The sequence below is a fragment of the Salvia splendens genome, chromosome 11, assembly GCF_004379255.2.
Source record: "Salvia splendens isolate huo1 chromosome 11, SspV2, whole genome shotgun sequence".
In the NCBI taxonomy this organism is placed as follows: domain Eukaryota; kingdom Viridiplantae; phylum Streptophyta; class Magnoliopsida; order Lamiales; family Lamiaceae; genus Salvia; species Salvia splendens.
The window spans coordinates 11,541,027-11,568,108 of record NC_056042.1 but is presented as its reverse complement, the minus strand read 5'-3'; the positions used below and the strand labels follow the sequence as shown (position 1 = coordinate 11,568,108).

Genomic DNA, 27,082 nt, shown 5'->3' with positions numbered 1-27,082 from the left:
TCTGCATGCCTTAAATAAGAAACTCGTTTCATTCCACCACCACATTCTTTTAACAGGAAGGGTCCCTCAAGAAATTCCTCTCACCTCTTTCTCCTTCATTTCTTGATTCTTGAGATGGCCTTTTCTTGATTCAAGATTTGTTTTTTTTTTATGTTTGAGAGCCTTCTCTTGAATTTATTCTTGTAGAAGGCTCAAAAGACATTGCTTTTACTTCATCTGTGTGTCCACTGGCACACACACATAATTCTCTTTTGATCAAGAGAGAGAGAGGATGTTTAGGTGGTGGGTGTCAAGTCTACAACTGTTGGAGCTGTTTGTGAGCTCCTTGGTGCATTTGTTGTTTGGGTTCTACATTTTTAGCACGGCTGTGGCTGGCGATATGTCTCAAACAATAAATGATTTGTTTTTCAAGCCTAATTTAGCTAGTGGCTTGCAAAATGATGAGGTTGAAAAGCAGAAATCCACCATTTTTGCAGATGATCTGCCCCCAATTGTGCTAGTTCATGGCATCTTTGGCTTTGGGAAAGGGGTATGTGTGTATGCTGCTGATTGGGGGTTCCATTTTCTTGAAGTTTTTTGTAAAGTATTTCAAGATTGAATCTTTGCAACTGTTTTAACAGAAATTAGGAGGCCTGTCTTATTTTGCTGGAGCTGAGAAGAAAGATGAGAGGGTTCTTGTCCCTGATTTAGGCTCATTAACTAGCATATATGACAGGTTGGTTTTGTCTCAGTATGTTTTCAAAAGTGCCCCTTTTTTCACTTATATTTGTTGGTTTGATTGATTGTTAATTTGTGCAATTGATTGAATGTCGGGTTTAGGGCTAGAGAATTGTTCTACTACCTTAAAGGAGGGCAAGTTGATTATGGTGAGGAACATAGCAAGGCTTGTGGGCACACTCAGTTTGGAAGAGTTTATGAGGAAGGTGAAAACTTTGATCCCATATTTGGTCTGTGAAAGAACAAGACGTTCTCGTCTTTGATCTCTTGTTTGATGTTTCTACTTGCAATCTGTGGTGTGTAGGGCATTACCCTGAATGGGATGAGGATCACCCCATTCACTTTGTGGGGCATTCGGCTGGTGGGCAAGTTGTTCGAGTCTTGCAGCAAATGCTTGCTGATAAGGTACAGTTTTCGATGAATTTGTTGTGAGTTGAATGATAAAACAATCTTGAATTTGGATTGCTGATAAGTTTTAGTTCAATTTCAGGCATTTAAGGGATATGAAAACACTTCTCCAAACTGGGTGCTGAGCATAACGTCCTTGTCTGGAGCATTCAATGGCACAACGAGAGCCTATTTGGATGGAATTCAGTAAGTTCTCATCATTGTTGAAATAATGAACATATACATTAGTTATCATCTCTTTATGAACTATGTTCCCTTTGAGTAAAATAGCAACGAGATTGATTTTTTCGTTGATTTCCTATTAGTTATATGCTTAATTTCTACAACTTGGAATCATTGTTGAGTTGTTGTTTGCATAAGGGTGTATGAAGTAGAGGATATGTGGACATTGAATCCAATTCTTGGTCTGATTTTGCGAAATAGCACTTTGATGAATAGAAGTGGCCAAGCAGTTCCTGATTTCTCATAAACGTTGATTGTTTGTAGGCCAGAAGATGGGAAGTCACTGAAGCCCGTCTGCCTGCTGCAGCTGTGCCGGATAGGAGTGATTCTCTACAACTGGTTTGACATCCAGTGGCTGAAGAACTACTATAATTTTGGGTTTAATCATTACAACATGTCTTGGAAGCAGATAGGCATTTGGGGTCTTGTCAATTGCCTCATGGGGAAGACCGGCCCTTTTGCATCCGGAGACTGGATTCTTCCCGATCTCACAATCCAAGGGTCGATAAGATTGAACAGCTATATGCAGACGTTCCCTGACACATACTACTTCAGCTACGCCACCAAACAGACGACGAAAGTCATGGGCATCACAGTCCCATCTGGCCTTCTTAGAATACACCCTCTACTATTTATCCGAGTTTTGCAGATGTGTGTGTGGCGTTACCCTCCTGACGTCCCCCCTCCTTACAAGGGCTACCGGTGAGTGCTGAGCTGATCATGGTCGTCCACTCTCATTTCATGCCGTGCAGTATCAAGATTCACACAATTATGGCCTAATGCGGTGAATTTTTCTTACAGAGACGAAGAGTGGTGGGACAATGACGGAGCGCTCAACACCATATCCATGACACACCCTCGTCTCCCAGTCGAGCATCCTAATCACCTTGTGGTAAAAGATTCAGAATGCCAGCCTTTACAACCAGGCATATGGTTCGTGCCTCTTTCCCCTTCTTGTCTCATCTACAAAACGCATGCCTTTCTTGCTGCTTCAGATGTGATTATTCATGAATAATCGCGTCTTAGCTTCTCCTGCATTCTCATTTGACATGACTAAAGCCCATTTCTTATTATATTCATTCATCATCTTAGAGAAATTCATCCAAGAATGAAAATTCAAGAATCATATTGGGATTGATGGAGTATTATATATCTTGCTCACTACTACTCTACCTTTCCTAGTTGCATTACTTCTTGTTCCGATTAAGATGTGTATGAGACGTGGTCTGCAGGTATTACAAGATTGTGGAAGGTGATCACATCCTCTTCATTATTAACCGGGAGAGAGCTGGGCTTCAGTTTGATTTGATGTACGACAGCATTTTTGAACGATGCAGGAAGCACGCATTCAGGAAGAAGCCAACGATGCCAAATCAACTAAGTCAATAGCATATGAAAGAAGAGAATTGGTAGAGATTTGATATATTTTTTGATCTCTTTTTTTCCTTTCTTTCTCTAGTGTAGCTGGGCTGGGAAAGCAAGTATAGTGCAGAGATGTTTGCTTGCCAGATTAGCAGAAATTCTACATTTACCATTGTACCTACCTATATAGCCATTCTAACAATATTGTTTCTTAGTGGATGTAACAGTATTGTTGAAATATTGGATTTAACTACATCTGTTGGTCTCAAATCCTAACATTTATACTTGTATGTAATTGTTAACTGTTAATTCTAACAAACTATTGAATAACATTAGCTGCTACAGAATTTTATTCTTAAAAATACACACCCTCATCATGTGTAATTGGTGTAAATCTAGACATTTTCATTCATCAATGAAGTGATACAAACAGATTTTAGTATAGATTAAGCACTAACTTATGCATAGGCACAAAATTGCCAAGGGTGTTGTGCTTGTGGGGAGGCTGATGTATGTATATATCATATTTTAACCTATCTACAGCAGCACTCAACTATTAAAAAAAACATGTAAAAAACGTGATACAGTTTGAGAAGAACAGACTGGCAATGGAACCTTCCTAACGGGTCGCCACCAAATTCCCCATGAACCCTGCACCGATCTCATAGAACTTGGCCTCAGAAAAGCCCACTTCTCCAGCTAGCTTCTCCAACTCGTTTCCTGCAACAGAACACAATCAATAGTTAATGAATCATGTTTGATCTTCCTCCTAACAGTCGATAAACTGATAATGAGATTTTTTTCCCATGGCTTTGCATAGGTGCAGTTGCTCACTGAAGTAGATTTTGCCAAACATCACCATTTCTGCTTCAGATTCCTCAATCCAATTTAAATAGTGTATATAGACATACGATATAGGAAATATACCCGTCAGATATTCCTTGATTGAGTTCTTCAAGTAATGGTACTCGTTGGCTAGGCCATAGCCACTTGCAATAGGAACCACTATGTAGTCAATCATCCAATCCTGAAAAAAAGCAAGATGGCCTAAAGATGTTTAATGAAATTCAAAAATACACATACACACAACTGTAACGTAGTTTAAATGGTCGTTTAAGAGAACCAGAGCTAGGTGGACGTGCAAGAGACAGAATTTGCTAGCTTATTGTTGGAGATAGATGCTTAGAGAAATTGATGAAGTTCTACCAAGACTTACTTTTATTTAGGAGTTGTTCTTTAGTTATTTCTTAATTAAACTCTTCAATTCAGAAATAAAAAATAGACATAGGCTTATGATACCAGAAAGAACGAAAAATATTGGACTAGAAAATTCTTTTAGTAAATACACACCTGAATTGAAGAGTTTAATGAGCTAGTGCTTTTGTTGAAGTCAAGAATAGATACTTTTGAACCAGGTTTCAGAACTTTATACATCTCCTCCATAGCTTTTCTCCTATCCACAATATTCCGTAAGCCATAGCCAATTGTTGCGGCATCAAACGAGGATTTTGAGAATGGTAACTCGACTGCGTCTCCTTCAATCCACCTAGGATGAATCAAGTTTCATGAAGGGGTGAATCAAATTTCATGAAGGGGATTCAAGTAAAGACATAAAGCTTCAAGGAACACTTCGGTCATATTTTCCATCTTCAAATTTTAGCTGTGAGATAGGATATGCTTACTCGATGTTCTTGTAACAGGCCTTTGATCGTTCACTCTGGCGGCTTGCAGCAATTTGTAACTGCTCCCTTGAGAAATCGAGAGCAATCACCTAGCAGTATCAACAGTGAAACTGAATTTAAGATGCTTATAACTCGCATAAACTATGCATGGATCCAAAAATGAGTCACAAGATGCCCCTAGCACGAGCTATCCAGCTCGACAGGCCAAAATGCCCGTAAATTTCGGGAGTCTAAATACTTTTAAACCTATTAACTATTAGGCTTGATGAAGATAATGACACACTATTATACAACAAGATTTTGACCAGGCTTGGTATGTCAAGATCAAAGAGAAATTTAAAGACCACATCGATATAAACATTATTTACACATCGACGACATCTCAAAACAGTTCACCAGATTACATCTTGATAGATCATCAAATCAAACCCTTAAATCCTGCCAAAACTCAACCAACTCTAGACATAGTGCCTCGGTCAGGTATGAGTCAGTCTGATCAAATTTCATAGCAATTACACCTTCAAATCTCAGCTGGCAAACAGACAGCTAAATACACCTAAGGATTAGATCATTAGATGGAAAGAAAAGTAGTTGTAAACATAAAGAAGGTGGAGAAGATGGGGAGGAAAGCAAACCTTTCCCGTGATCCCAACTTTCTCAGATAGCAGAAAAGCCAAATCCCCACTTCCACAACAAACATCCAACACAGTATCTCCTTCTTTCACTCTGTTTTCACATATATAAAACCTTACTTTTCATAACATTCAAACTCAAACCTAACAAATTCAAACTTCATATTTCAAATTGGGAACTTCTGCTTAATTTAGCCACAATATGTGATCATGCATCAAATTGCAATTATATATTGACATATTGCAAGCATAAATTTATCAATTATCCATATCTATAGCCTTCCTAAATATACAAAAAATTCAATATTAGAGAGAGGGAAGCAGAAAATATACCCGCTCCAGGAAACAGTCATCCTCTTCCACACTCTATGCCTTCCTAAACTAAACAAGTCATTCAACTGCAAACGAAACCCTTATAAACCAATATTCAATTTGAGATGACGGAAAATATCACAAACTCGAGCTAAATTGCGAAATGAAACCAAAATAAAGCATAGCAAAATGGAGGAGCTCACGTTATCATAAACAGGTGCAATGCGGTTAAAAAGCGCCTGCCGGTCAGCTGCGCACCTGACCGGTCTGTTAATGGAGCGCGAATCCGGCCGGCGGCGGCGCCCAGCGATGGAGGGAAGAGCAAATTGAAGTGTAGTAGCCATTTTCACCTTCGTTTTGAAAATCTCTTCAATTTAATTGGCGTTTTATACGAGATCAGTTGCGGGTGTACGCTAGACGTCACCACGGTTCCGGAACCGGCGGTTCACGGTTCGGAACCGCCGGTTCCGGTTCAATAAATTGATGAACCTGAACCGGCCCGGCCAAGGTGTGGCGGTTCCGGTTCGTGAACCGTGGAACCGCCGGTTCAAGTGAACCGTGGAACCGCCGGTGATTGGCCGGTTCCGGGCCGGTTCGGCGGTTCGTTTTGATTTTTTTTTTTTTTTTTTTTGCATTTTGTAAATTGTAATTCAAGTTTAAAATGTAAAAAAACTTGCGTAAATAACATTAGAATGAAGCGATGTACAAATGTAATTTTATTGATACAAATTACAACTTCAAAATTACAAATTACAACTTTAAAATTACAAATTACAAGTTAAAATTTACAAATTACAACATAAAAATTAGAAATTACAACTTCAAAATTATAAATTACAAAAGACTTAAAGTCTTCATTACAATTTACAAAATTACATATTCGAAATAAAGGGGAGAAAAAAGAAATAAAGGAAAAGGACTTGAGCTCAACTTAAATTTAAACTTAAATTTAAAATTTAAGTTGAAATATAAGTTGAGATGCCTACGTATCCTCAATGCTCAATTGCATTTTGGAATCAAAGTCCACGTAGTTCTCTTACCTTGCTTACCTATTTGGCTTGATCGGAAGTATTGGCGCCTACTCTTCTTCGTCGGGGAAGTAGTCTTGGTCGGGTTGTACTACTAGTTTGTCCCAATCCGGTTCTTGGTCTCTAATTTCGGCGGAGCACCAATCATCAAGTAACATGGTGGCTTCCATGTTTTGTCCGGTGAGCCTACTTCTTCGGTCGTCCAAGACGTTGCCTTCCACAATAGGCCATCTTGTGGCTCGCCTTCCCACCTCCTCCGCAACTTGTGCTCTAGAAGGGGCACGACGACGACGAGAGTCACTTTGATCTTGGGCAATTCCCTTGCCCCGATCACCACCACGACGAGATGAAGACATGATATTATGGAAATTGGAAGTAGAGAATAGAGAGTAGTGTTTATGTGATATTAACGTAAACAAGAACAACGTGAGTAAATTATGAGCGCAAATAACGTAAACAACTTGAGAGAAAGAGGATGGAGAATAGAGAAATTGAGATTGAGAGAGAAATTCTTATCAACACAAGAATGGGGTAAGTAGAAAATGAAGATGAGGGGGTATTTATAGGGGAAAAATGTGATTAAAAAAAGAAAAAAAAAGAAAAAATTTCAAATTTTTGAAATCCGGCGGAACCGCCGGTTTACCGCCGGTTTTTGGTCAGAAACCGCCGGTTTCGTCAACGGTTTTCTGACAAAAACCGGCGGTTTCTGACCCGGTTTCTGAAAAGGCTACGTCTAGGCCGGTGGTAGCCTGAAAAGGTGTCGGAACCGGTGAACCGCCGGTTCGGAACCGCCGGTTCCGGTGAAAACCGGCGGTTCGGAACCGCCGGTTACGGTTCGCAAATTTCATGAACCTGAACCGGCCCGTCGGAACCGCCGGTGACGGTTCCGGGCCGGTTCAGCCGGGCCGGTTCGGTTTGGTGATGTCTAGTGTACGCACACCAGCCAATAATATTACTTTAGTTAGTTAATTGTTATGGTCTCTATTTTCAAACTAGCCCCTAGGGAATTTAATATTTGCATTATTAGACTGAATTGAATTATTTTATCTCTATGCTATTCCTTTCCAAGTTGAGTGGGTTGTCATTATGGATTGTGGAATAATATAACTAAAAGAATAACTTTCATAAATAATTTAATAGCATATGAGCATAACTCACGTCTGAGGCGATCAAAACTGTCTCATGCTCAAATCAATATGAATCCTTTTATTTTGCATGTGAAACTCTAATGTTCATTCGGATCCATAGCGTGTTGTTGAAAAATTCATATTTCTGTCTAATATTGGCTTCGTAATGATCATGTCTAATTTATATGTTGGATAACCATTCTCCATTTGAGGCCTTTGAAAGGAGTAATTAAATGATCTATTCAATGGTATCAGACCTGGGGCCAAGTCGACGTGGATCTCTTTTTCTGCATGTGTTGAAATCCGATGTGCCTTCCAGCTCACACGTGCAGGGGGCTTGTTGAATACCCCTAATTTTGTCCCACTTCAACTTTATGATGATCATGTCTTATCTATATATTCTTGGATAACCTTTCTCTCTTATGAGATATTTTAAGGGGGTGAATGACTCATTTTTACATGTTATCAGAGCAAGTACCAATCGATATTGGATATCTTTGCCTATCTCTTTGTTGAGCATGTGAAAGTTTGATGTTCATTTTTTGGTCCACTCATGTGGGAGCGTGTTGTAAAACTTCAGTCTTCTCCCACATTGATTCGTAACAATAATTATGTCTCATGTATGCATTATTGGATAACTTTTCCCGTTGTGTAAGAAGAGAAGTGATCAGTTATGATTTAATTACACCAATGAAATTATTATTGTATTGTACAATGTATTTTTCTAGTCTAAATTGATATACTACTTTGATACTCCTTTCGTCTTATAGTAGAAGTCATATTTAGTGTCAGGACAGATTTAAGAAATATACTCCCTCCGTCCTATAAAAATATAGGCAATGGATATGACATGAGAATTAAGATAAAATTGGTAAAGTAAGAGAGAGAGGAGGATAATAGTATGGTAAAGTAAGAGAGGGGAGAAGAATGTCAGTTAAAGTAGTGTTAATGGATACTGAGATCTACATTATTAAATTGATATAACTTTCCAAAAATGGAATGACATATTTTTGTGGGACAGACGAAAATGAAAAGTACACATATTTTTATGAGACGGAGGGAGTATAAAATAGTGGGTTGGAAAAGTTAGTGAAATTGGAGTCTACTTTTTTATATTGATTTTATAATAAAATGTGAGTGAAATAAGTTAGTGGAATGTGTGACCTACTTATCATTTATGGTAAAAGTGAAATGTGACTCTTATTGTGGTACAAACCGAAATAACAAAATATGACTCTTATTATGAGACGGAAGGAGTAGTTCCTTTATTTATTTTATCTCGGCTCGATAGCATCATCTAGATTTTATTTGTGGATTAATAGCGTAGTTATTATTTATACGGGACAATCTAGTTGGTCTAGTGACTATTCATGATCAAAATATCATGTGGTTCATGTATCTAAATAAAACTTAATTGTTATATTAACACCAACACAATATTATAAACAGGCCTAATATAATTTTATGTTATGCAGTTTTCATGTATCAATCTATTGATATGTGCTTCTACTTGATCTAATTGTAATAGAGAAGTCAATTATCCTGGCCTGATTTTAGAGTTCGGTCTGCTAAACTAACCAACTATTAGGGCTGGCAATTTTAGACACGACACGATAATCCGACACGAATCCGCACGAAATTATTGGGTTGGGGTCAAGTCTTATTGGATCCGTGTCCTTATCGGGTTGACCCATTAAGAACCCGATAATTTCGGGTTGGGTTCGGGTCGGATGCGGGTCGGATACGGGTAACCCATTAAGAAATAATATTATTATTTTTATTATAATTTAAAAAAATATATATTACTTTAATGTTGTAATTTCTTATAAATTAGGTTTAAATAGTATAAAACGAATTTTAATTGTGTAAATTAGGTTAAAAATTAAGGTTTAATCGTGTAATATTAGGTTTTAATCGTGTAATATCAGGTTCGGGTTGTTATCGTGTCGTGTCAACCCATATTATATCGTGTCGATAACGGGTTCGTGTCGGGTGCGGGTCGTGTTCGGATTTGAAGGTAGCAGGTCGGGTTCGTGTTCGGATTTACAGTTTCTTTAACAGGTCGGGTTCAGGTTAGGCCTTATTGGGTTGGGTCATTATCAGGTTGACCCGATAACGACCCAATCCGCACGACTTGCCGGCCCTACCAACTATGCGAAGCTAGTATTAGTAAATTGTAACTTAATCCTACATCTAAAACAAATCCTTCATTTCACATAGTAGACTTGCAATTTTATACTTTCATTGCCTGCCACCAACGTTGTATAGGCTTAGTGTATGTATAGTAGACTTTTTTTTCCTTTTATTTATTTTTATTTTTATTTTTATTAGGAGTTCTTTGAATATTGGTATATGCTCTATGGACTAGTCTATTCGAAGTAAATCGATAACTAACCCATGCTCATAGGTTGCTAATCACCTACATACTTAAAACAACAGATATGATATTTTTATTCGAATCCAAATTGTATAGTACTATCACACATAACTATGTAACAATTTGAACTAATGTTTAAAACTCAAACCCAATGCTAAATACCATATTGTCTGGTCTAATTAAGTCAATAAGGTGTACATATAGGCTATTGCGGACCAGAATTAAAACAAGTTGATATTTTGTCTGCTGCGAACCAAAAAAATGTCTGGTTCGATCTCAAATCACCTGTCAATTTTTAAATTATTGATATAACTAGGAGTATGAGTTATGACTTATCTAATTTCTTATTGTAGGACTTTTCGTTTCCTCACTTCCCCGCTTTCACCCTTTTTCGCATCACCGTCCGCGACGACACCTTCACTATCTTGTCATGATCGCACTTTGCTAGAAATGAAAAAGCTCAGGAGACCGCAACTAGGGGTGAGATTTCAAGAGGAGAAAGAAAAGAAGAAATAGAAACAAGAATCGAAACCACGTTTATGATAAGTCAAATGTTAATACTTTGGATAAAGACATATTGGATTGTGAAGACTCAAATAAAATATATGGTCATACAATATCATATCATCAGAGTATTTAAATAAAGATAGAACTAAGTCTTGTTTTGAAAGCACAGTGGAACAAATGAACACGGTACCATGTATGGATCACGAGCCTCTAAGAGCATCTCCAATGGCGGACGTCCGGTCGGACATCCGGTCGGACGTCGCGACGAGCGACCGGGACGGCCGCCATTGTGGCGTTTAGGGTCGGATACGGACGTCCCGTGAGGAAGTCGGGTGTCCTCGGACGTCGGCGCGACGAGCGGGCGGACGTCCGCCATTGTGGCGTCCAGTCGGACGTCCGGTCGGACGTCCCGTTTTTAAATTTTTTTATTTAAACTCTATATATACGGCTCGTCGAATTTTATTTCATTCGCACCACTTGTGTTAACAAGTTACTCTCTCTACATCTCTAATTTCAAGTATATCTAGAATGTCTAGTGAAAGTGATAGCGAGAATGAGTTGGAGGTCGCTGTTGAAGGTGCGATAGAGAGGCTGCTACAACAGAGGTTGCAGCGGCGGCAGCAGGCGGCGGTACCTCGGCCGATCCATCGTCGAACTCAAGTACCCCGTGACCACATTGCTGCACATATTCGGTTGTATGCGGACTACTTCGCTCCGCAACCGCGTTTTGGGGAAGCCTTATTCCGGCGACGCTTTAGGATGCATCGTCCGCTGTTTCTGCACATCGTGGGTGCTTTAGAGAGAAGATACCTGTATTTTAGGATCAGAGAGGATGCAGCTGGCAAACCCGGACTCACGCCCTTGCAGAAGTGCACTGTCGCAATCAGACAACTGGCGTATGGAGGCGCGGCCGACATGTTCGACGAGTACCTCCACATTGGCGAGTCGACAGCCGTCGAGTGTCTGCAGAATTTTTGCGCGGGCGTGAGAGCGATATTCAGGGAGCGGTATCTTCGGAGTCCGAGCCCCGAAGACTGCCAGATGCTGATAGATATGCATGGGTCGGTGCACGGGTTCCCTGGGATGTTGGGCAGCATAGATTGTATGCATTGGGAGTGGAAGAACTGCCCCGCCGCCTGGAAGGGGATGTACACTACCGGCTTCAAAGCCAAGCATCCCACGATGATCCTTGAAGCTGTAGCTGACTACCGGTTGTGGATATGACATGCTTATTTTGGAGTCGCCGGGTCCAACAACGACATCAACGTTCTCCAGTCGTCGCCCCTGTTCAACGCTCAGTGCAATGGCGTTGGTCCCGCCATCAGTTTCGTCGCCAACGGCAACCAGCATAATATGGGGTACTATTTGGCGGATGGGATATACCCAAACTGGCCCGTCTTTGTGAAGTCAATCAAGCATCCGCTCGGACAAAAGAAGACATACTTTGCGAGCCGTCAGGAAGCAGCGCGCAAGGATGTGGAGCAGACATTTGGTGTGCTCCAGAGTCGGTGGGCGGTTGTGAAGGGTCCTGCACGGCAGTGGTATATTCCCAACATCGGCGATATCATGTACGCATGTATCATAATGCACAACATGATTGTCGAAAATGAAGCTGCGGAACTGACTCAGTGGACCAACGAAGATGATACGGGTGCAGGTCCAAGTCACGGCGTGGCCACCGCGAATGTGAATATGGGGGTACCTCATGGAGAGGTCACGCGGCTGCGTGCATTTGCCGACATGCGGCAAACAGATGCCCATGTTCGACTTCAGTAGGATATCATCGAAGAGGTTTGGACTCGGAGGGGTTGACGTGATAATGTATGAAGTTTTTTTTTTATTAGTATGCAATTTTTTTTTCGAATCATATATGTTTTTTCCGATGAAGTTGTTAATTTTTCCGATGAAGTTGTTAATTTTTCCCGTAATTTTTTCGAATAATGTATGAGGTTTGGACTCGGAGGGGTTGACGTCAAATTTGATTTCCGTAAATGTAAATTGTTTTATTTGTAAATGTATGAATTTTTTTATTGCGGGATGTCCTAGTGGGAAGGGCGGACATAGGAGGGGATGTCCTAGTGACGTGGCAGTGGGATGGGAAGTCCTAGTGACGTGGCATGAGGTGTTTTTGGGATGTCCTAGTGGGATGTCCGCCCACTGGAGATGCTCTAAGAGTTTATCATGAGTAGATCAATGTCTTCTCTCAACGGCACCACTCAACCATTTCGCTGCTCCACCTACAATTTCAGAGTTATATGTACAATCGAGTACGAAGATAATCAGTAGATACATTTCCAAAAAAACAATAATATCCTAAAAATTTTCGAGTCTATCATAGTAACACTTGGAGGTTTTCTTTTAAAAGGCTCGAGGTTATTGAATTCTTTGTGAAATAAAGTTCAGCTGATCATTCTAATTTCTTTAAAGGCTCGAGATTACTAAGTTATTTAATTAAATTCATGGACTAATTAATCTGGAGATTAATTTCTTGAGGCTTGTAGTTAATTCAAGAGATTTACTCATCCTGGATCTATTCGGTTCGAAGGATTGGTCTTAACTAATTAAATAGAAAAGATTTAATTACTAGAGAATAAAGTCATCAAGGAATTGATTTATTCTCATCGAGGTTTTTCCTTAATTAACTCGAAGATTACATTATATTCTTCATAAATTAATCCGAAGATTAATTCCATAAATAAATCAAAATATTTAATTTCATATTTCTCTTAATTAATTTGAAAATAACTTTTACTTAAATCCAACTATTAAAATTTCACGGGTAAATAACTAATTGGTAGTAATGATTTTTTTAATGAAATCCAGATATTTAATACGGCGAGCTTAGTTTATACAAGGAATACTGATTTAATTTAAGTTAGCCCAATTATTTACGAAATATTCAGGAACGGTGTTAAGAAGGATTTAACCGAATGTATAAATTTAAAACTAGTAAAATATTTTATACTATAATTTATGTTAAGTTAAAATATTTTTCACTGGTAAAATATTTTATAATGTGTTGTAATTTCCCCTAACAATAAATGATGGGGCAATTGAAAGCCACATAGTTAATTTTAAAAAGAGGGTATTAACTGGCGGTGAAAGTTCCGATTTCCATCGCCTGAGATCTCCTCAATTAGGGTTCTATTGTTTTGCGGAGAAATCTCAACTTTCGCGATTTGTTCCTTCGTTACACAGAAAGTTGCTGGTTGATCTCTTCTCGAGGTTAACAATCTAGCAATTTTCATTTTTAGTGGCCATGGATGAGAAGAATTTGGAGAATCTGAAGATCCAATTGCAGCAGTTACACAATGATGCACACGAATTCGTGCAGAGTATTCCTCCAACGCAGCTCTACAGTGCTATCGGAGTATTCATTTTCACCATATGGTTCTTCTTAATCAGTAAGCTGACTCAAAACCTTAACCCTTTTTTTTCTATTCGAAGTGAATTTTGCGTTCTGTTTTTTTTCCTTATTGCTCGTGTAGCATTGTGTTTGTGCATGTTGTTTTTCTGTAAGTTGTAATCGATCTTTTGTTTGCTCCTTTGTTTAGCGATCGATATTATGATTGATTCCATTAGTCGTGTATGGTAGTCAATTGATTTCATACTTGCGCTTTTGCATTGTGCACAGCGTCATGCCAATTTTAGGCAGCTTGAATATGTGAACTGAGTTGCGATGATGCCCACGGACTGGTGCGATGAGCTTTGTTTTTAAACTGTTTTTGATTTTAAATTTTAATGAAATTTGTATTTCAATTAAATTAGATTTAATTTAATTGGAATATAAAATACTCCCTTTGTTCCTTCATAGCTGAGTCATTTTTCCATTTCGGTAAATTCTTTTATATTTGAGTCATTTCCATACATGGAAGTAATATTTATCTCACTTTTTATTTCCTGCTTCATTCTCGGTCTTACTTTATTCTCTCTACTTTATTCACCTTTCTACTTTTTTTTCTCTCTTTATCTACTTTATTACCTATCCACTTTAGAGGAATGAATGATGTGTTGTTGATGTTGTTTCTTAAGTAAGGGGTGGGGTAAAAAGTGATGTGGAGGCTAGCTAAGGGACTGATAAAGGAGTAAAGGACATGCGTTGTGGATATCCTAACAAACGGAGTGGAACTTGAGATCTTAATTTAATCAATTTATAAAAGTGTCAAAGCTTAGTTCATTATGCTTCATGAATCAAACTCAAATGAGATTCGAGCAACCGACAGTTTTTATAAAATAGTAGTTCAATTGCGATTCTCAAGACAGGACACAGTAGATATCTCTTGTACAACGTTTCAGTTATGCTTTGAGTTTGATTGCATCTGTAATAGGGAAAATGTAAAACATCTAATCAGTGTACGGAAAAAGGACGTTTTTTGTCTGAGGTGAACTGCCTCATAAAATAACCTTTGGTTGAAAATTTGTAATGCACATCAAACATGTTATTTTTTTCCACGTTCTTGGTTGTTTCTTCAGTTGCATGTGTCTGGATATGTGCAGTCTTTTCATTTATATGAAATACTTGTGGGTGCAGTTCGTCTTTTCAAGCGTAGGGCTTCAAATACTATTGTGCTCACTGGGTTAAGTGGAAGTGGAAAAACAGTTCTTTTTTACCAGGTAAATATGCAAGAAAGAGTGTTAGATGATTTAGATTCTTTTCCTCTTTTCTCGAGTCTGAGTACCGTTAAAAGTTTGATCTATTAATATTTTATCCCACTCCAGCTTCGGGATGGCTCCTCCCATCAGGGTACTGTGACATCAATGGAACCTAATGAAGAAACATTTGTACTACATTCGGAGACAACTAAGGTTATGTACTCTTTTTTTGTCCTTCTGAAAAGTGAGGTTGAATCAAATCTTCAAACATGCTTAAGTAGTGTCTCTTACAGCAATATCATTTTTCATACAGAAATTACTCCAGAGTCTCTTACTTCGCTGTATGCAGCTTGCAATATACCCATTTACTCTCTCTTTTCCCTTAATAATAATAATAATAATAATATTTATTGAACTAAATATTATTCGGTCACGTGCTGCAGAAGGGAAAAGTGAAGCCAGTTCACATTGTAGATGTTCCTGGGCACTCACGTCTTAAACCCAAACTAGATGAGTTCTTGCCTCATGCAGCTGGAATAGTTTTTGTAGTAGATGCTGTGGAATTCCTACCTAATGTTCGTGCTGCTTCAGAGTACGTACTATATTTGGATTCTAAACATTATCTTGCAGAGGCTCATCATGATGACATCTCATGTTTTTTAGTTTAATGCAGGTACCTCTATGATATTTTGACAAAGGCTAGTGTCGTGAAGAGAAAGATCCCTTTGCTACTCTTGTGCAACAAGGTAGACAAAGTTACAGCACACACAAAAGATTTCATCAGAAAACAGCTTGAGAAGGAAATGTAAGATATAACTATTTTCACGCATCTTTTATGTTGGCTCTTCTTCTTGCTATGCCACGATGTCTCTCTGATGAAGAAATCCCCTGCCCCCAAAAGTCGTCAGGAAATATCATCTTAAACTAATTATGTGGTATAAAAGTAGACGAATGCTGGTGTTTATCCACACTCTAGAAAATTTCATACACGTCGAATCAACGCAATGAGTCTGAGGCAAATGGGCTTAAATTAGATCATTGCATATACAGTTTGCGAGTTTTTGATGAAGATGAAGTGTGTAACTGGATGATGTTACACTCTTTTATCTTTCTAACTTGGTTAGAGCTAATGAAGGATGATAGTAGCTCCCACTAGATGTTTCTTAAGTTATTACTTGATTGCATACTCATTGCCATTGCATTGCTTCCTTCTACAATATATGTTAATGATATTTCATTATGAATCATATCGTCTCATTTCCTCCTATGCTTGTCATTTTGTGATCAGTGACAAGCTCCGTGCGTCAAGAACAGCATTATCTTCAGCCGACATTGCTAATGAATACTCACTGGGGGTACCTGGAGAAGCTTTTGCATTTCATCAGTGCGTCAACAAAATCTCAGTCGCAGAAGCGTCTGGTTCAACTGGTGACATCTCTCAGTTAGAGCAGTTTATCAGAGATTATGTTAAAGCTTGAAGCAATTTAGAAGTATGGTTGTGATTATGTAAAAGGAGTGAAATCTGCAGAGATGAGGGCAAGAAGAGCCAAGTTCAATAGGACAGACAATATTCTGATGTATCATCTCATATCTTCATTTTCCAATTACAGAATATTTATGGCAATTGTGTACTACCATTGTATGAAAAATGTTTAATATGCTTCTAGGATATAATTTTATGAGCCCTTTCCCCCTCAAAATGTTATTTTTAATAAATTCAGTCCTAGGCAGTTTATGTGGTTAATAGAGAGTATTAACTAAGATAGAAATGGATGTAATCACTATGATTTAAAATTACTAACTCCATTTCAAATTGACATTCAAAATTACCAAATTAATCAAACCGAATTCGATATTTGCTTCAGTTCATTTGGTAAATAAGAGTATATCAGCAAGGGCAATACTGTAATTTGGCTCCCATAACTTATTTTAATAAATCTTATCTTATCTGCTACACACCGTTTTTCCATTTCCCGATTTCAACTCTACCAATTTCTCCAACGGAATCGTCGATGGCGGGAATTTCTGCAGAAGCTGCTAAAGCAGTCCATCGAAGAATGTTTGCTGTTTCTAGGCATCTCATTCCGGAATCGAATCACACTCACTGCCTCGGCATGTCCGCCTGCAGCTCCGGATTCGACGACACGTACCATCGGGTGCACGGAGCCGTACCAGCTCATATCCCGCCGTGGAAACCGGCGATCGACGATTCCGGTAAGGATTTCGCCGACATTATCTACGAGAAGGCAGTTGGAGAAGGCATTGCTAAGGTAATCTCAGTTCTAATTTTTTAACTACGATCGCTTTCACAAATTTTGTTAATAGTTTCGTTTATTGACTAATCTGTGTACGTATATTGTATTGGCGTAGATTACAATCAATAGGCCGGAGAGGAGAAATGCGTTTAGGCCTGAAACGGTGAAGGAGCTGATTCGTGCTTTCAATGATGCCAGAGATGACAACTCAATCGGAGTCATCATCCTCACCGGGAAGGTAGCAATAGGCAATAGCATTGTTGTTTTTCGATTTACCAAATATCATGAAGTTTTGGAGAATATTATTGACTGAAATTATACTCAATTTGAAAAAATAGTGTTACTATATTCAGTCTATGCATTGCTTGAACGAAGATTTCGGTCCAAACACTGAAAAAGGTTTCAGTTATAGTTGGTTTGGTTACTACTAATCAATAACATTAGGTGCGGTTATTAAATGTTGTGCTAGTCATCACTTTATGAAATGAACTCATTTTGTGCATACAAACTACTGTGCAGGGCACAAAGGCATTCTGCAGTGGAGGGGATCAAGCACTTAGAAGCAAAGATGGTTACGTTGATTATGATAATTTCGGACGTCTCAATGTATTAGACCTTCAGGTAGGATAAGAGTTTTATCGATTTAGGGCCTGATTAGTACTAATCTTGTTCATTATTTTCGCATTGATCATGACTGAAATGTAGGTTCAAATCCGCCGCCTTCCTAAGCCAGTTATAGCAATGGTAAACTCCATTTACCTGTTTTTAACTATAATGTAACTTTGCAATGCTATTAATTTAAGTCTCTTTTATGAATGACAAGGTTGCGGGCTATGCAGTAGGGGGTGGACATGTGCTTCAAATGGTGTGTGATCTAACAATCGCAGCTGATAATGCTGTTTTTGGTCAGACGGGCCCGAAGGTAGTCATATGTTGGTTTCTTTGAGATGAGGAGAAACTCACAGCCACCATCCATGAGCACAAGCCAATGTTTCTTACTCATGATTGTGTTCGTCTAGTTTATTTGCTTGTTCTTGATTCAAACTGTTTAGGTTGGAAGCTTTGATGCAGGCTATGGGGCTTCAATAATGTCTCGTTTGGTACTCAAATGAACAGCCTCTTTGCTATTTTCATGTACTAACTAGAAGAGGAAACTCATGAACATATCCGTTTTACACAGGTTGGCCCAAAACGTGCACGTGAAATGTGGTACATGACGAGGTTCTACAATGCTAATGAAGCAGAGAAAATGGGGCTTGTCAATACCGTTGTTCCTGTAAGATTTCCCTCAAAACGCCATTAACAAATGCCATTAAACATAACCTTGAAGCACCGTTCTTTGATCAGCTGGAGAAGCTGGAAGAGGAAACAGTTAAATGGTGCAGAGAGATTCTGAGGAATAGTCCTATGGCAGTTCGGTTGTGCAAAGCTGCCATCAATGCAGCTGATGATGGACATGCTGGGCTTCAGGTATTTTTGGAAAAACATTGCACTTTTCATGAATCAAAGATAGTAGTTGCATAGTCCTTGTGTGTAATGCTAGTGCTTTTCAGCAAATTGGAGGAGACGCTACGCTCCTTTTCTATGGGACTGAAGAGGGTAACGAAGGGAAGGACGCGTATTTGGAGCGAAGGAAACCAGATTTCTCAAAATTTCCAAGGCTTCCATGATTGGTATTTGGAGCTCTGCAGCAAGTTTTTCTACATGCCTTCGTTGAGAAATACAAATTTTTTGAGTTCTGTAAAGATTTGAGAAATGCTCCATTTTCATGTGTATGACCTTGTTTGGAAAATGTCTTTCTTCTGTTTTTTAATTGGTTTTGCCTTTTAAATTGTTTGTAGTAGTTAGTTAATGTTGTTTTTTCAATAGTTTTTCTGCATCAAAAAACAAATAAAATGAATTTTACATGATGTCCTAAAATTCTGCAGTATAATCATCAAATCATTAATTTTAAGCCCAATACTACACGTATTTCGCACTAGAAGAATTATTTTCAATAGTCAATCAGGAAAAATAAACACAATAAATACTTTATTAGGGGACTCATTAAATATATTACCATCATGAAAATAAATTTTATCTTATATCAGTTAGGCGTGTGCACAAACCGAACCTGCCCGGCGGTTAACCGCCGGTTCGGGCCCGCCGATTCATGAACCGGAACCGGAACCGGCGGTTTGCCGGTTCCAACGGGCCGGTTAAGGGTCAAAGGTTTCGTGAACCATGAACCAGCGGTTCAACGGTTCAAACGGTAATTTTCCGGCATAGGGTCTGTAGGGTTTCAGGCACGGTTCAGAAAACCGGCGGTTTTAGCCGGTTTTCGCCGGTTCCAACTACTTTTCAGGCGTAGGGCATAGGCTGCAGTGCGTAGGACTGCAAAACCGGTCAGAAACCGGCGGTTTTCGGTGCAAAACCGTGGACCGAACCGCCGATTTATGCTTGAACCGCCGGTTCGGGCCGAATTCAAAATTTGAATTTTTTTTTTCTTCCTATTTTACTCCTATAAATACCCCACTTCCCCCTCATTTCTACTCACCACATTCTTGTGTTAACAAGGATTTCCTTCTCTCAATCTCCATTTCTCTATTCTCTCCTCATTCTCTCTAATTGCTCAAGTTGTTTACTAGTTTCTACATTGTAATACGCACTAGTCTCGCTCGACTCACACTCTCACTACTATATTTGTTATTGTGCTCGTACTTTACCACTTATTTAATACTCCATACGTATTTCATCCATACTACTTTACTTTCATTCATCAATAATTCAATATGTCTTCTTCTCGTGGTGGATCGGGGCAAGGGTTATTGCTCAAGATCAAAGTACTAGTCGTCCCTCAAAATCAAGGCGACCTAGTCGTCGAGAAATTATGAAAGAGATGTCCCGAGTACAGGCTGAACGCATGCAAGTAAGTAATGAAAAATTATTTTTCCAATTCATATTTCATAATTTCATAAAATTGAGTTCATAATTTTTTTTGCGTTCATACTTCTTATAACTTCAACTTATATAATATTTGTAGATAGAAGAAGATCATAGGACCGCCATGCTACTCGATGAAATGCAACAATGGGGGGTAGGGGAGGTGGTTCCCAACAAGCTGACGAGTTCGACGTTGGTATATCGTCGGACTCGGACACCAACGAGGATAGATCTCATTCTCGTATTCCGTCTAGCACCGACAGAAATGAGGAGATGCCTCCCCCTCCTTCACCCACTAACACGGCAAAAGCTTTGAAATCTGACATTTTTGTCAAACACTACAAGAAGGTCCCGGTGGTGATTCCAAGTCCTCATGATCCGACCTCTCAAGAAGAGACATCGGCGTTTCATGCTTACTGCAACTATTGCGATAAAGTGTACAAATTTGCGAGTGGTGGAGGATATGGCACCCTCCGGCGCCATTTGGTGACGAATCATCTGGTAGAATGCTGCACTACCTCTACCCAAACCCAACTCAACTTCCAACCCGGGCCCGGCGGCTCGGGTTCGTCAGGTACGCCTCTGTTTAAATATGATCAAATTTTTTTTTTCTGATGTTATGACTAGATGGGCGGCAATGAAGCACTTTCCTTTTAACGTTTATGATGACAAAAAAATTGATGTTAATTGGTAGAATGACCGTGCAACGATCTACCGTTCGGCAATGTTTGGAGAAAAAGGTAGAATTATCACGTTATTTAGTCAACTTGGGCCACAGAGTGAACATATGTTCCGATGTGTGGATGGATTGTTTTAACCGTCATTCATACATGGGCATTACAGTTCACTTTAATAGTTGGACTTTAAACAAGCGATTAATAGGTTTTAGAGAATTTGAAACTCCACACACTGCACCCGAAATTGCTTATTTGATTATACAAGTTTTAAATGAGTTTCAATTATGCAACAAGATATTTTCTATCGGTTTTGATAATGCAACTGCCAGCACCGCAAGTATTGGCGATTTGATTGCAGCTTGTACACCGGTAATTGGAGGTAAGTATTTTCATCAACGATGTATTTGTCATATTTTAAATTTATGTGTACAAGATGCGCTTGAATTATGGCAAAAGCATGTTTCTCCTATTAGAACTGCAGTTAGATTAATCCATCAAAAGCCAGCTATTGGCAAAGCATGGAAGAAATATTGCCATCAAAAGAATGTTAGGTATACGAATTTTACTATGGATGTGTCTCATAGATGGAATTCGACATATGATTGTCTGAATTCTACTTTGACACATAAAGATGCTTTATGTGATTTTTATAGAACCTATCCCGTTCATGATTTATATCTTTCGCATAGTTGTTGGGAACACAGTGTGGCTTTATTTAAATTGTTTAAAAATTTTAAAAATGCCACTGTTGAATTGTCGGGTGTTTATTACTGCACTGTTGTTCGTGTTTTAGAGCATTGCATGTACATATCCCTTGGTTTTAAAACTGCAATGAAAAATGCTTCCTCTTCCCCTGAGCTAATGTGTGTCTTATATTACATGATTGAAAAATGGCTCAAGTATTTCAGTGAGGTTCCAACCGTGTTTTTTATTGCAAAGGTATTGGATCCAAAATGGAAACTAGACGGTACCTCTAGGATTTTGGAGTTTTATTATAACAATTTGAGTTCAATTGATCTTGGCCCCCTTCAAGCAATCCAATCCGATACCAGTGACGAATTTGGAGTAGACCTCTCAGAAACCTTTCCAATAACCCTCCCGAACCGATCAATTGTCCAACAAACCTTCGAGTATAACTTGCACGCTCTCTACACCGAATATGAAACCAAATATAACAACACCCACCAAGTAAGAAGACCCCCCTCCTCCACACATAACTATGGATTTGCATTTCAAGCCGATTATGATGACCCCGACGCCGCGTCCCAACTAGCCGACCTATACAACTACAGCACCGGCGGAAGGAGCTCAGGTATGGTAAGTGAATTGGATTTATATTTCGATTCACTCTTTTCATTTGGTGATGAAGGTCCTACTCCTCCCTCCCAAATCGACGTCCTCGATTAGTGGGGAACCCACGAGAAAGATTTTCCCATCCTTGCGTCAATGGCCAAGAAGATTTTCTTTGTTCCGGCTTCCACTGTTGCCGTCAAGTTCGCTTTTAGTGTTGGCTCGCGTGTGTTGGATGAATCAAGAAGTAAGCTCTTGGCGAAAAATGTGGAAGCCGTGATGTTACTTGATGATTGGGCCAAAGCCGACGTCTGAGAACAAGAAAATGATTGGGATGATCGTCAGGAGGGATCACAAGATGAATTCACCGGGGATGAATCGTAGGCCAACCGTAAACCGCCGCCGGCCAAGCCAAATGGGTAAGTAAGGTAAGAGAACTACTTGGGCTTTGATTCCCTAATGCAAATGAGCATTGGGGATACGTAAGCATCTCAACTTAAATTTAAAATTTAAGTTTAGATCAAGTCCTTTTTTCTTTATTTCTTTTTTTCCCATTTGTTTCTATTTTAAAAATATGCAAATATAATTACATAATTGTATTTGTATATACTCTAGTCGATGAAGTAGATATCTCTATACGGCTAAATCCGGGAAACTTTTGACAATTCTACTATAATTGTTGATTGTTAGACTAAACTCAACATTTAAAGTTGAATTGCTAAAGGTGTCCTTAATTTAGTTACGTAGAAAGATCTCCTTCGCCGATTAAGAGTATATATACTTATAATTTTTTTAATAAGAACTTCTAAGTCTTTTTTGTCATTTTTAATTAGCTTCGTTGTTGACTAGTAGTCTCGATTTGTAATTGTTGTAACTTGTATTTAAATTTTTCGATTTGTAATTGTTGTAACTTGTAAACGTGTAATTTCAATAAAATTGCAACTTTCATCGTACTTTTTTGAATTTTATTTACGCGCATTTCATGCATAAACAAATACAATTAATGCAAAACAAAATAGCTGTCTCATCACCAAAACTCACCTACGAAAAAGGGGAACACTGTATATGATGATACAACTTTCGAAAGTGAAATGTAATTTAATTTTAAGTTGAATAAATATTACACGCTGACGTCGTAATTTAATCGAAAAATGCAAAAAAAAAAAAAAAAATTTGGCCGAACCGCCGGTTCAGGCCGAAACCGGCGGTTTTTTGAACCGGAATCGAAACCGCCGGGACCCTAGACGGGCCGGTTCCTGAACCGTGTGCAAGCCTAATATCAGTGTATCTATTTATGATAACGGCAGGATGCGAATGAAGCAGATTATTAAACGAGGGGCAATCCCATAATTGTAGCTAGTTTCCAGTGGCAAATTAGGTACTTCGTTCGTAAATGGAGCGCATCAAATATAAATAATCATTGGTTGACGATTCTCAATCCTCCTCCCGAGTATTGTTGTTAGTATCTCGCGTGGTTCTCAGGCAGCTCCACATTTCTCTCTCTCGCGCCAGCAGGAACACAGTTTCTCTCTCTAGCGCCTGCGCCAAATCTGTCCTTCCAAGGTTCGAGATGATCCCGCTATTTCTAATTTTGTGCACCGATGCTCTAATTTTGGTTGAATTTTGTGATTTGGTTTATTTTTTGTTGTGATATATCGGATCTGCGATTTTAATGAATCGGTTAGGAGGAAATGAGGTTTTCGTTCAGATCGAGCTGATTATCGTTGATTGAGGTCTTATTTGTGCTGCATTTTTGATTTTCGTTATGTTGGGATCGAGATTTGTTGGGTTTTTTGGGGTTGATACACGGGGAGATGCATCCGCCGCGGGATCTCATTTGTTTTTGGTCGACTTAACTGTGTTCTGTTGTGTTTCATCCTGAATCGGTTTCTGAGACTGATCCGATCTAGAGCATCATACCGATCTGATGGATTTATTTCATGAATTTCGTAATCGTATCTGTGTTTTGTGAATCTGGTAACTGTGAAATGTTGTGTCGTGGATGTGTTGGATTCTGATTTTGGATTTGATATAGTATTTGTTTCATTATGATGTTGATTCTGTTAGCTACAATAGTTGTATTATCAAGCGCTTTCTATGGTTTTTGTTTCCTTGGGTTGTAGTAGTTCCATGGGGTTGATCGTGTAGCTACCTGCATTCTGGAATGTGTACAGTCTGGGATCACATTTCGGACCACTGTATTTATCTATTAGGTTCCTTGTTATTCAGTTCATGAAGTGTCTTTAAAACTAATAATGACTTTGATTGAAGGCTTACTGCGGGTAATCTTAATATTTTAGTAAGAGTATGTTAAAAGGATTATAGATAGGTGGTATGATGGAATTCAAATAATCTGATCATATTATGTATGCCTTGTATAAGTGATTGGTATTTGGTAGACAATAAATGGGCATACATACGTAGGCCCACTGTAAGAGTATAACTACATCTATTTGTGGTTGCGTAATTATATGATCTGATATGAATATATGCTTTTGTTGTTGTATTGCATAACTGGGGCGTCAAATTTTGCAGATATCAAAAGCAAGAAAGGGAAATGGGGTTGACATTCACAAAGCTTTTTAGCCGGCTTTTTGCCAAGAAGGAGATGCGTATTTTGATGGTTGGTCTCGATGCGGCTGGTAAGACCACCATTCTGTATAAGCTCAAGCTTGGAGAGATTGTTACTACCATTCCTACCATTGGTACGGTTTCTTTTGTAACTTGGCTCTGTTCTTTTTACTTATGTAATATTTGAAATTCAGCAGGGTTCCACTTTCATGTCTTGAATTATGAATACATTCCCCGTACTCATTGTCTTCGGCTTACTATTGCTCTTCAGGCTTCAATGTGGAGACTGTCGAATACAAGAACATTAGCTTCACTGTGTGGGATGTCGGGGGTCAGGACAAGGTGAGATTTTTTTTACGTCTGACCTTATTTTAAAACTGAAAAATTACATTGATATCTCCATGCTCTATTTAATAGTTTTAATTACAGATTTTGTGAATGCTTTTACTATTTTGACAATACATTCTTGCATATATTTGAGAATAATGGTGTCAAAATCCTCTTACAGATCCGCCCATTGTGGAGGCACTACTTCCAGAATACTCAGGGTCTCATCTTTGTAGTGGATAGCAATGATAGGGATCGTGTTGTGGAGGCAAGGGATGAATTGCATAGGATGTTGAATGAGGTAATATTCCTTATTTTCTTGCATTTTATTCAAATTCAACTTTGGAGGAGTAGAAAGAATGTAAATCAGTCTAAAATAAAAGAAGTTGCTCTTAAAAGTAAAGTTCTTATGAGGCCATGGCAATAATAAAGAACGTTTATTGTTTTTTATAAGGTTCTGGAGATAATTTTCACTTGCTCTGTTTTCTGATAATCTGGTCCAGAAAGTTAAGTTCTACTTAAGCTGTCACTGTAATTTCTTTCTCTTTCGAAGAACTTTAGCCAGTACACTCTTCCAATTAATGCATTTCCTTTATCAAGAGGCAAAAATAGTTGGTATTAAATTCTTCTCAATATATACAGGTGAAGTATTATCTGAGCCTGTGACTATCATTGTTTCTGATTTTCATATTTGCAAATAGATATGCTATTTTGCACATCATAATATCTCACTTCTAATTGGCCAAATAATATCATTGTCTTGACCAATTGGCTGTTACTACTGACGAATTCATTTAGGATGAGCTGAGAGATGCTGTACTACTTGTTTTTGCAAACAAACAAGATCTTCCTAATGCAATGAATGCTGCTGAAATCACTGACAAGCTTGGTCTACACTCGCTCAGGCAGCGCCACTGGTATGCATTCTTAAGCTGTGAAATCAATACTTAACTCACTGATTTTATGATTTTTACTCGCTTTTCTTTGCTTCCAGGTACATCCAGAGCACTTGTGCCACCTCTGGCGAGGGACTCTATGAGGGACTTGACTGGCTCTCCAACAACATTGCTAACAAGGCAAGTAGTCATGATACATTCATCTCATAAATTTAATTGAAAGAGTTCTTTAAATAGAGCTTCGTTTTATCAATTAGTTTTGTCAGATTCTGACTCTTCTAATCTATTACAGGCTTAGAGCTGTTTTGGAGTTGTTTACGCGAGAGCTAATACTGGAAACTGTCGAGGTTCATCTAGTTTTTTCTCAACCATATATTGCTTTGAAACGATGATGTTTTTTCATTTATGTTTAGGACCTTCAAAAATGTCTCTATATCAGAATGAATGGTTTGTTTTATATGGCGTCCTATGTTTGATTAGTTTTGAATGTAATATTCAGACACAGACTAGGATTTTGGATTATTATTTGTTTGCCCACCCTTATATAAACTACTTGATCTTCACGACTTGGCGAAGTGCATAAAACACTCTATTTCTTATTATCTCCACAATTTTTCTTCATTTAAACAAACATTTCTAGATAAACCTACTTAATGTGAATTTAAGAATGGATATTGCAGGCTGTGTATAAAGGATTTTTTAAATCAATATTTCTACATTATAGTAGGAATCTAGTACTTCTTTTTATAATATAGTTGAGTTGTATTTTTTTTTTAAAATTAACTTCATTCTTTCTCTTATTTTACTCTTTCATCTTTATTACATTAACCTTTAAACATCACTTTTTAAAATCTTGTTTAAAAAACACCTCAACTAACTTATGAAATGAATTTTGTACTCCGTTTGTCATTAACTATACAAGTTGACCTAGGAGGTGTTTGGTTAGGTATTTAGGGGCTACTAGGTATGGTGGAATAGAATGGGAGAATGGAATGACATTTCTACCCCTAATCAATTGCTAATAAATAATAATTTAAAATTAAGATCAATTCTTAACCATTAGATTAGGAGATCTAATGGTTGATATAATGCCAAGTGGATTATATTTTAAATTTAAATAATTATTAAATAAAATTAAAGAATATTAATGTCAATTCTCTCTTATTAAAATTATCTC

The 27,082-nt window shown here is 38.3% G+C and overlaps 5 protein-coding genes across 5 annotated transcripts; 4 read left to right on the top strand and 1 right to left on the bottom strand.

Moving 5' to 3' along the window:
• Positions 1–2,979, top strand: LOC121753651 (lipase-like). Its single transcript, XM_042148883.1, has 8 exons — positions 1–529; positions 621–715; positions 820–923; positions 1,022–1,122; positions 1,208–1,311; positions 1,612–2,049; positions 2,149–2,280; positions 2,580–2,979. The coding sequence occupies exons 1-8, from the start codon at positions 272–274 to the stop codon at positions 2,734–2,736; spliced, it is 1,389 nt and encodes a 462-aa protein (XP_042004817.1). The 5' UTR covers positions 1–271; the 3' UTR covers positions 2,737–2,979.
• A 114-nt stretch (positions 2,980–3,093) lies between these two features.
• On the bottom strand, positions 3,094–5,679 carry LOC121753652 (2-phytyl-1,4-beta-naphthoquinone methyltransferase, chloroplastic-like). Its single transcript, XM_042148885.1, has 7 exons — positions 5,539–5,679; positions 5,357–5,421; positions 5,027–5,117; positions 4,392–4,480; positions 4,060–4,255; positions 3,637–3,736; positions 3,094–3,429 (listed from the first exon to the last, which is right to left on the bottom strand). The coding sequence occupies exons 1-7, from the start codon at positions 5,677–5,679 to the stop codon at positions 3,329–3,331; spliced, it is 783 nt and encodes a 260-aa protein (XP_042004819.1). The 3' UTR covers positions 3,094–3,328.
• A 7,760-nt stretch (positions 5,680–13,439) lies between these two features.
• LOC121756493 (signal recognition particle receptor subunit beta-like) lies at positions 13,440–16,667 on the top strand. Its single transcript, XM_042152050.1, has 6 exons — positions 13,440–13,778; positions 14,906–14,988; positions 15,094–15,180; positions 15,411–15,559; positions 15,641–15,772; positions 16,256–16,667. The coding sequence occupies exons 1-6, from the start codon at positions 13,634–13,636 to the stop codon at positions 16,443–16,445; spliced, it is 786 nt and encodes a 261-aa protein (XP_042007984.1). The 5' UTR covers positions 13,440–13,633; the 3' UTR covers positions 16,446–16,667.
• A 278-nt stretch (positions 16,668–16,945) lies between these two features.
• LOC121755527 (1,4-dihydroxy-2-naphthoyl-CoA synthase, peroxisomal-like) lies at positions 16,946–19,035 on the top strand. The gene is made up of 9 exons (XM_042150828.1): positions 16,946–17,237; positions 17,338–17,460; positions 17,742–17,843; positions 17,928–17,966; positions 18,046–18,144; positions 18,275–18,322; positions 18,403–18,498; positions 18,570–18,692; positions 18,776–19,035. Exons 1-9 carry the CDS (start codon positions 16,980–16,982, stop codon positions 18,890–18,892), a joined length of 1,005 nt encoding a protein of 334 aa, XP_042006762.1. The 5' UTR covers positions 16,946–16,979; the 3' UTR covers positions 18,893–19,035.
• A 4,482-nt stretch (positions 19,036–23,517) lies between these two features.
• LOC121755528 (ADP-ribosylation factor 2) lies at positions 23,518–26,471 on the top strand. Its single transcript, XM_042150829.1, has 7 exons — positions 23,518–23,674; positions 24,647–24,816; positions 24,954–25,024; positions 25,191–25,310; positions 25,808–25,926; positions 26,004–26,085; positions 26,198–26,471. The coding sequence occupies exons 2-7, from the start codon at positions 24,669–24,671 to the stop codon at positions 26,201–26,203; spliced, it is 546 nt and encodes a 181-aa protein (XP_042006763.1). The 5' UTR covers positions 23,518–23,674; positions 24,647–24,668; the 3' UTR covers positions 26,204–26,471.
• Positions 26,472–27,082: the final 611 nt, after the last annotated feature.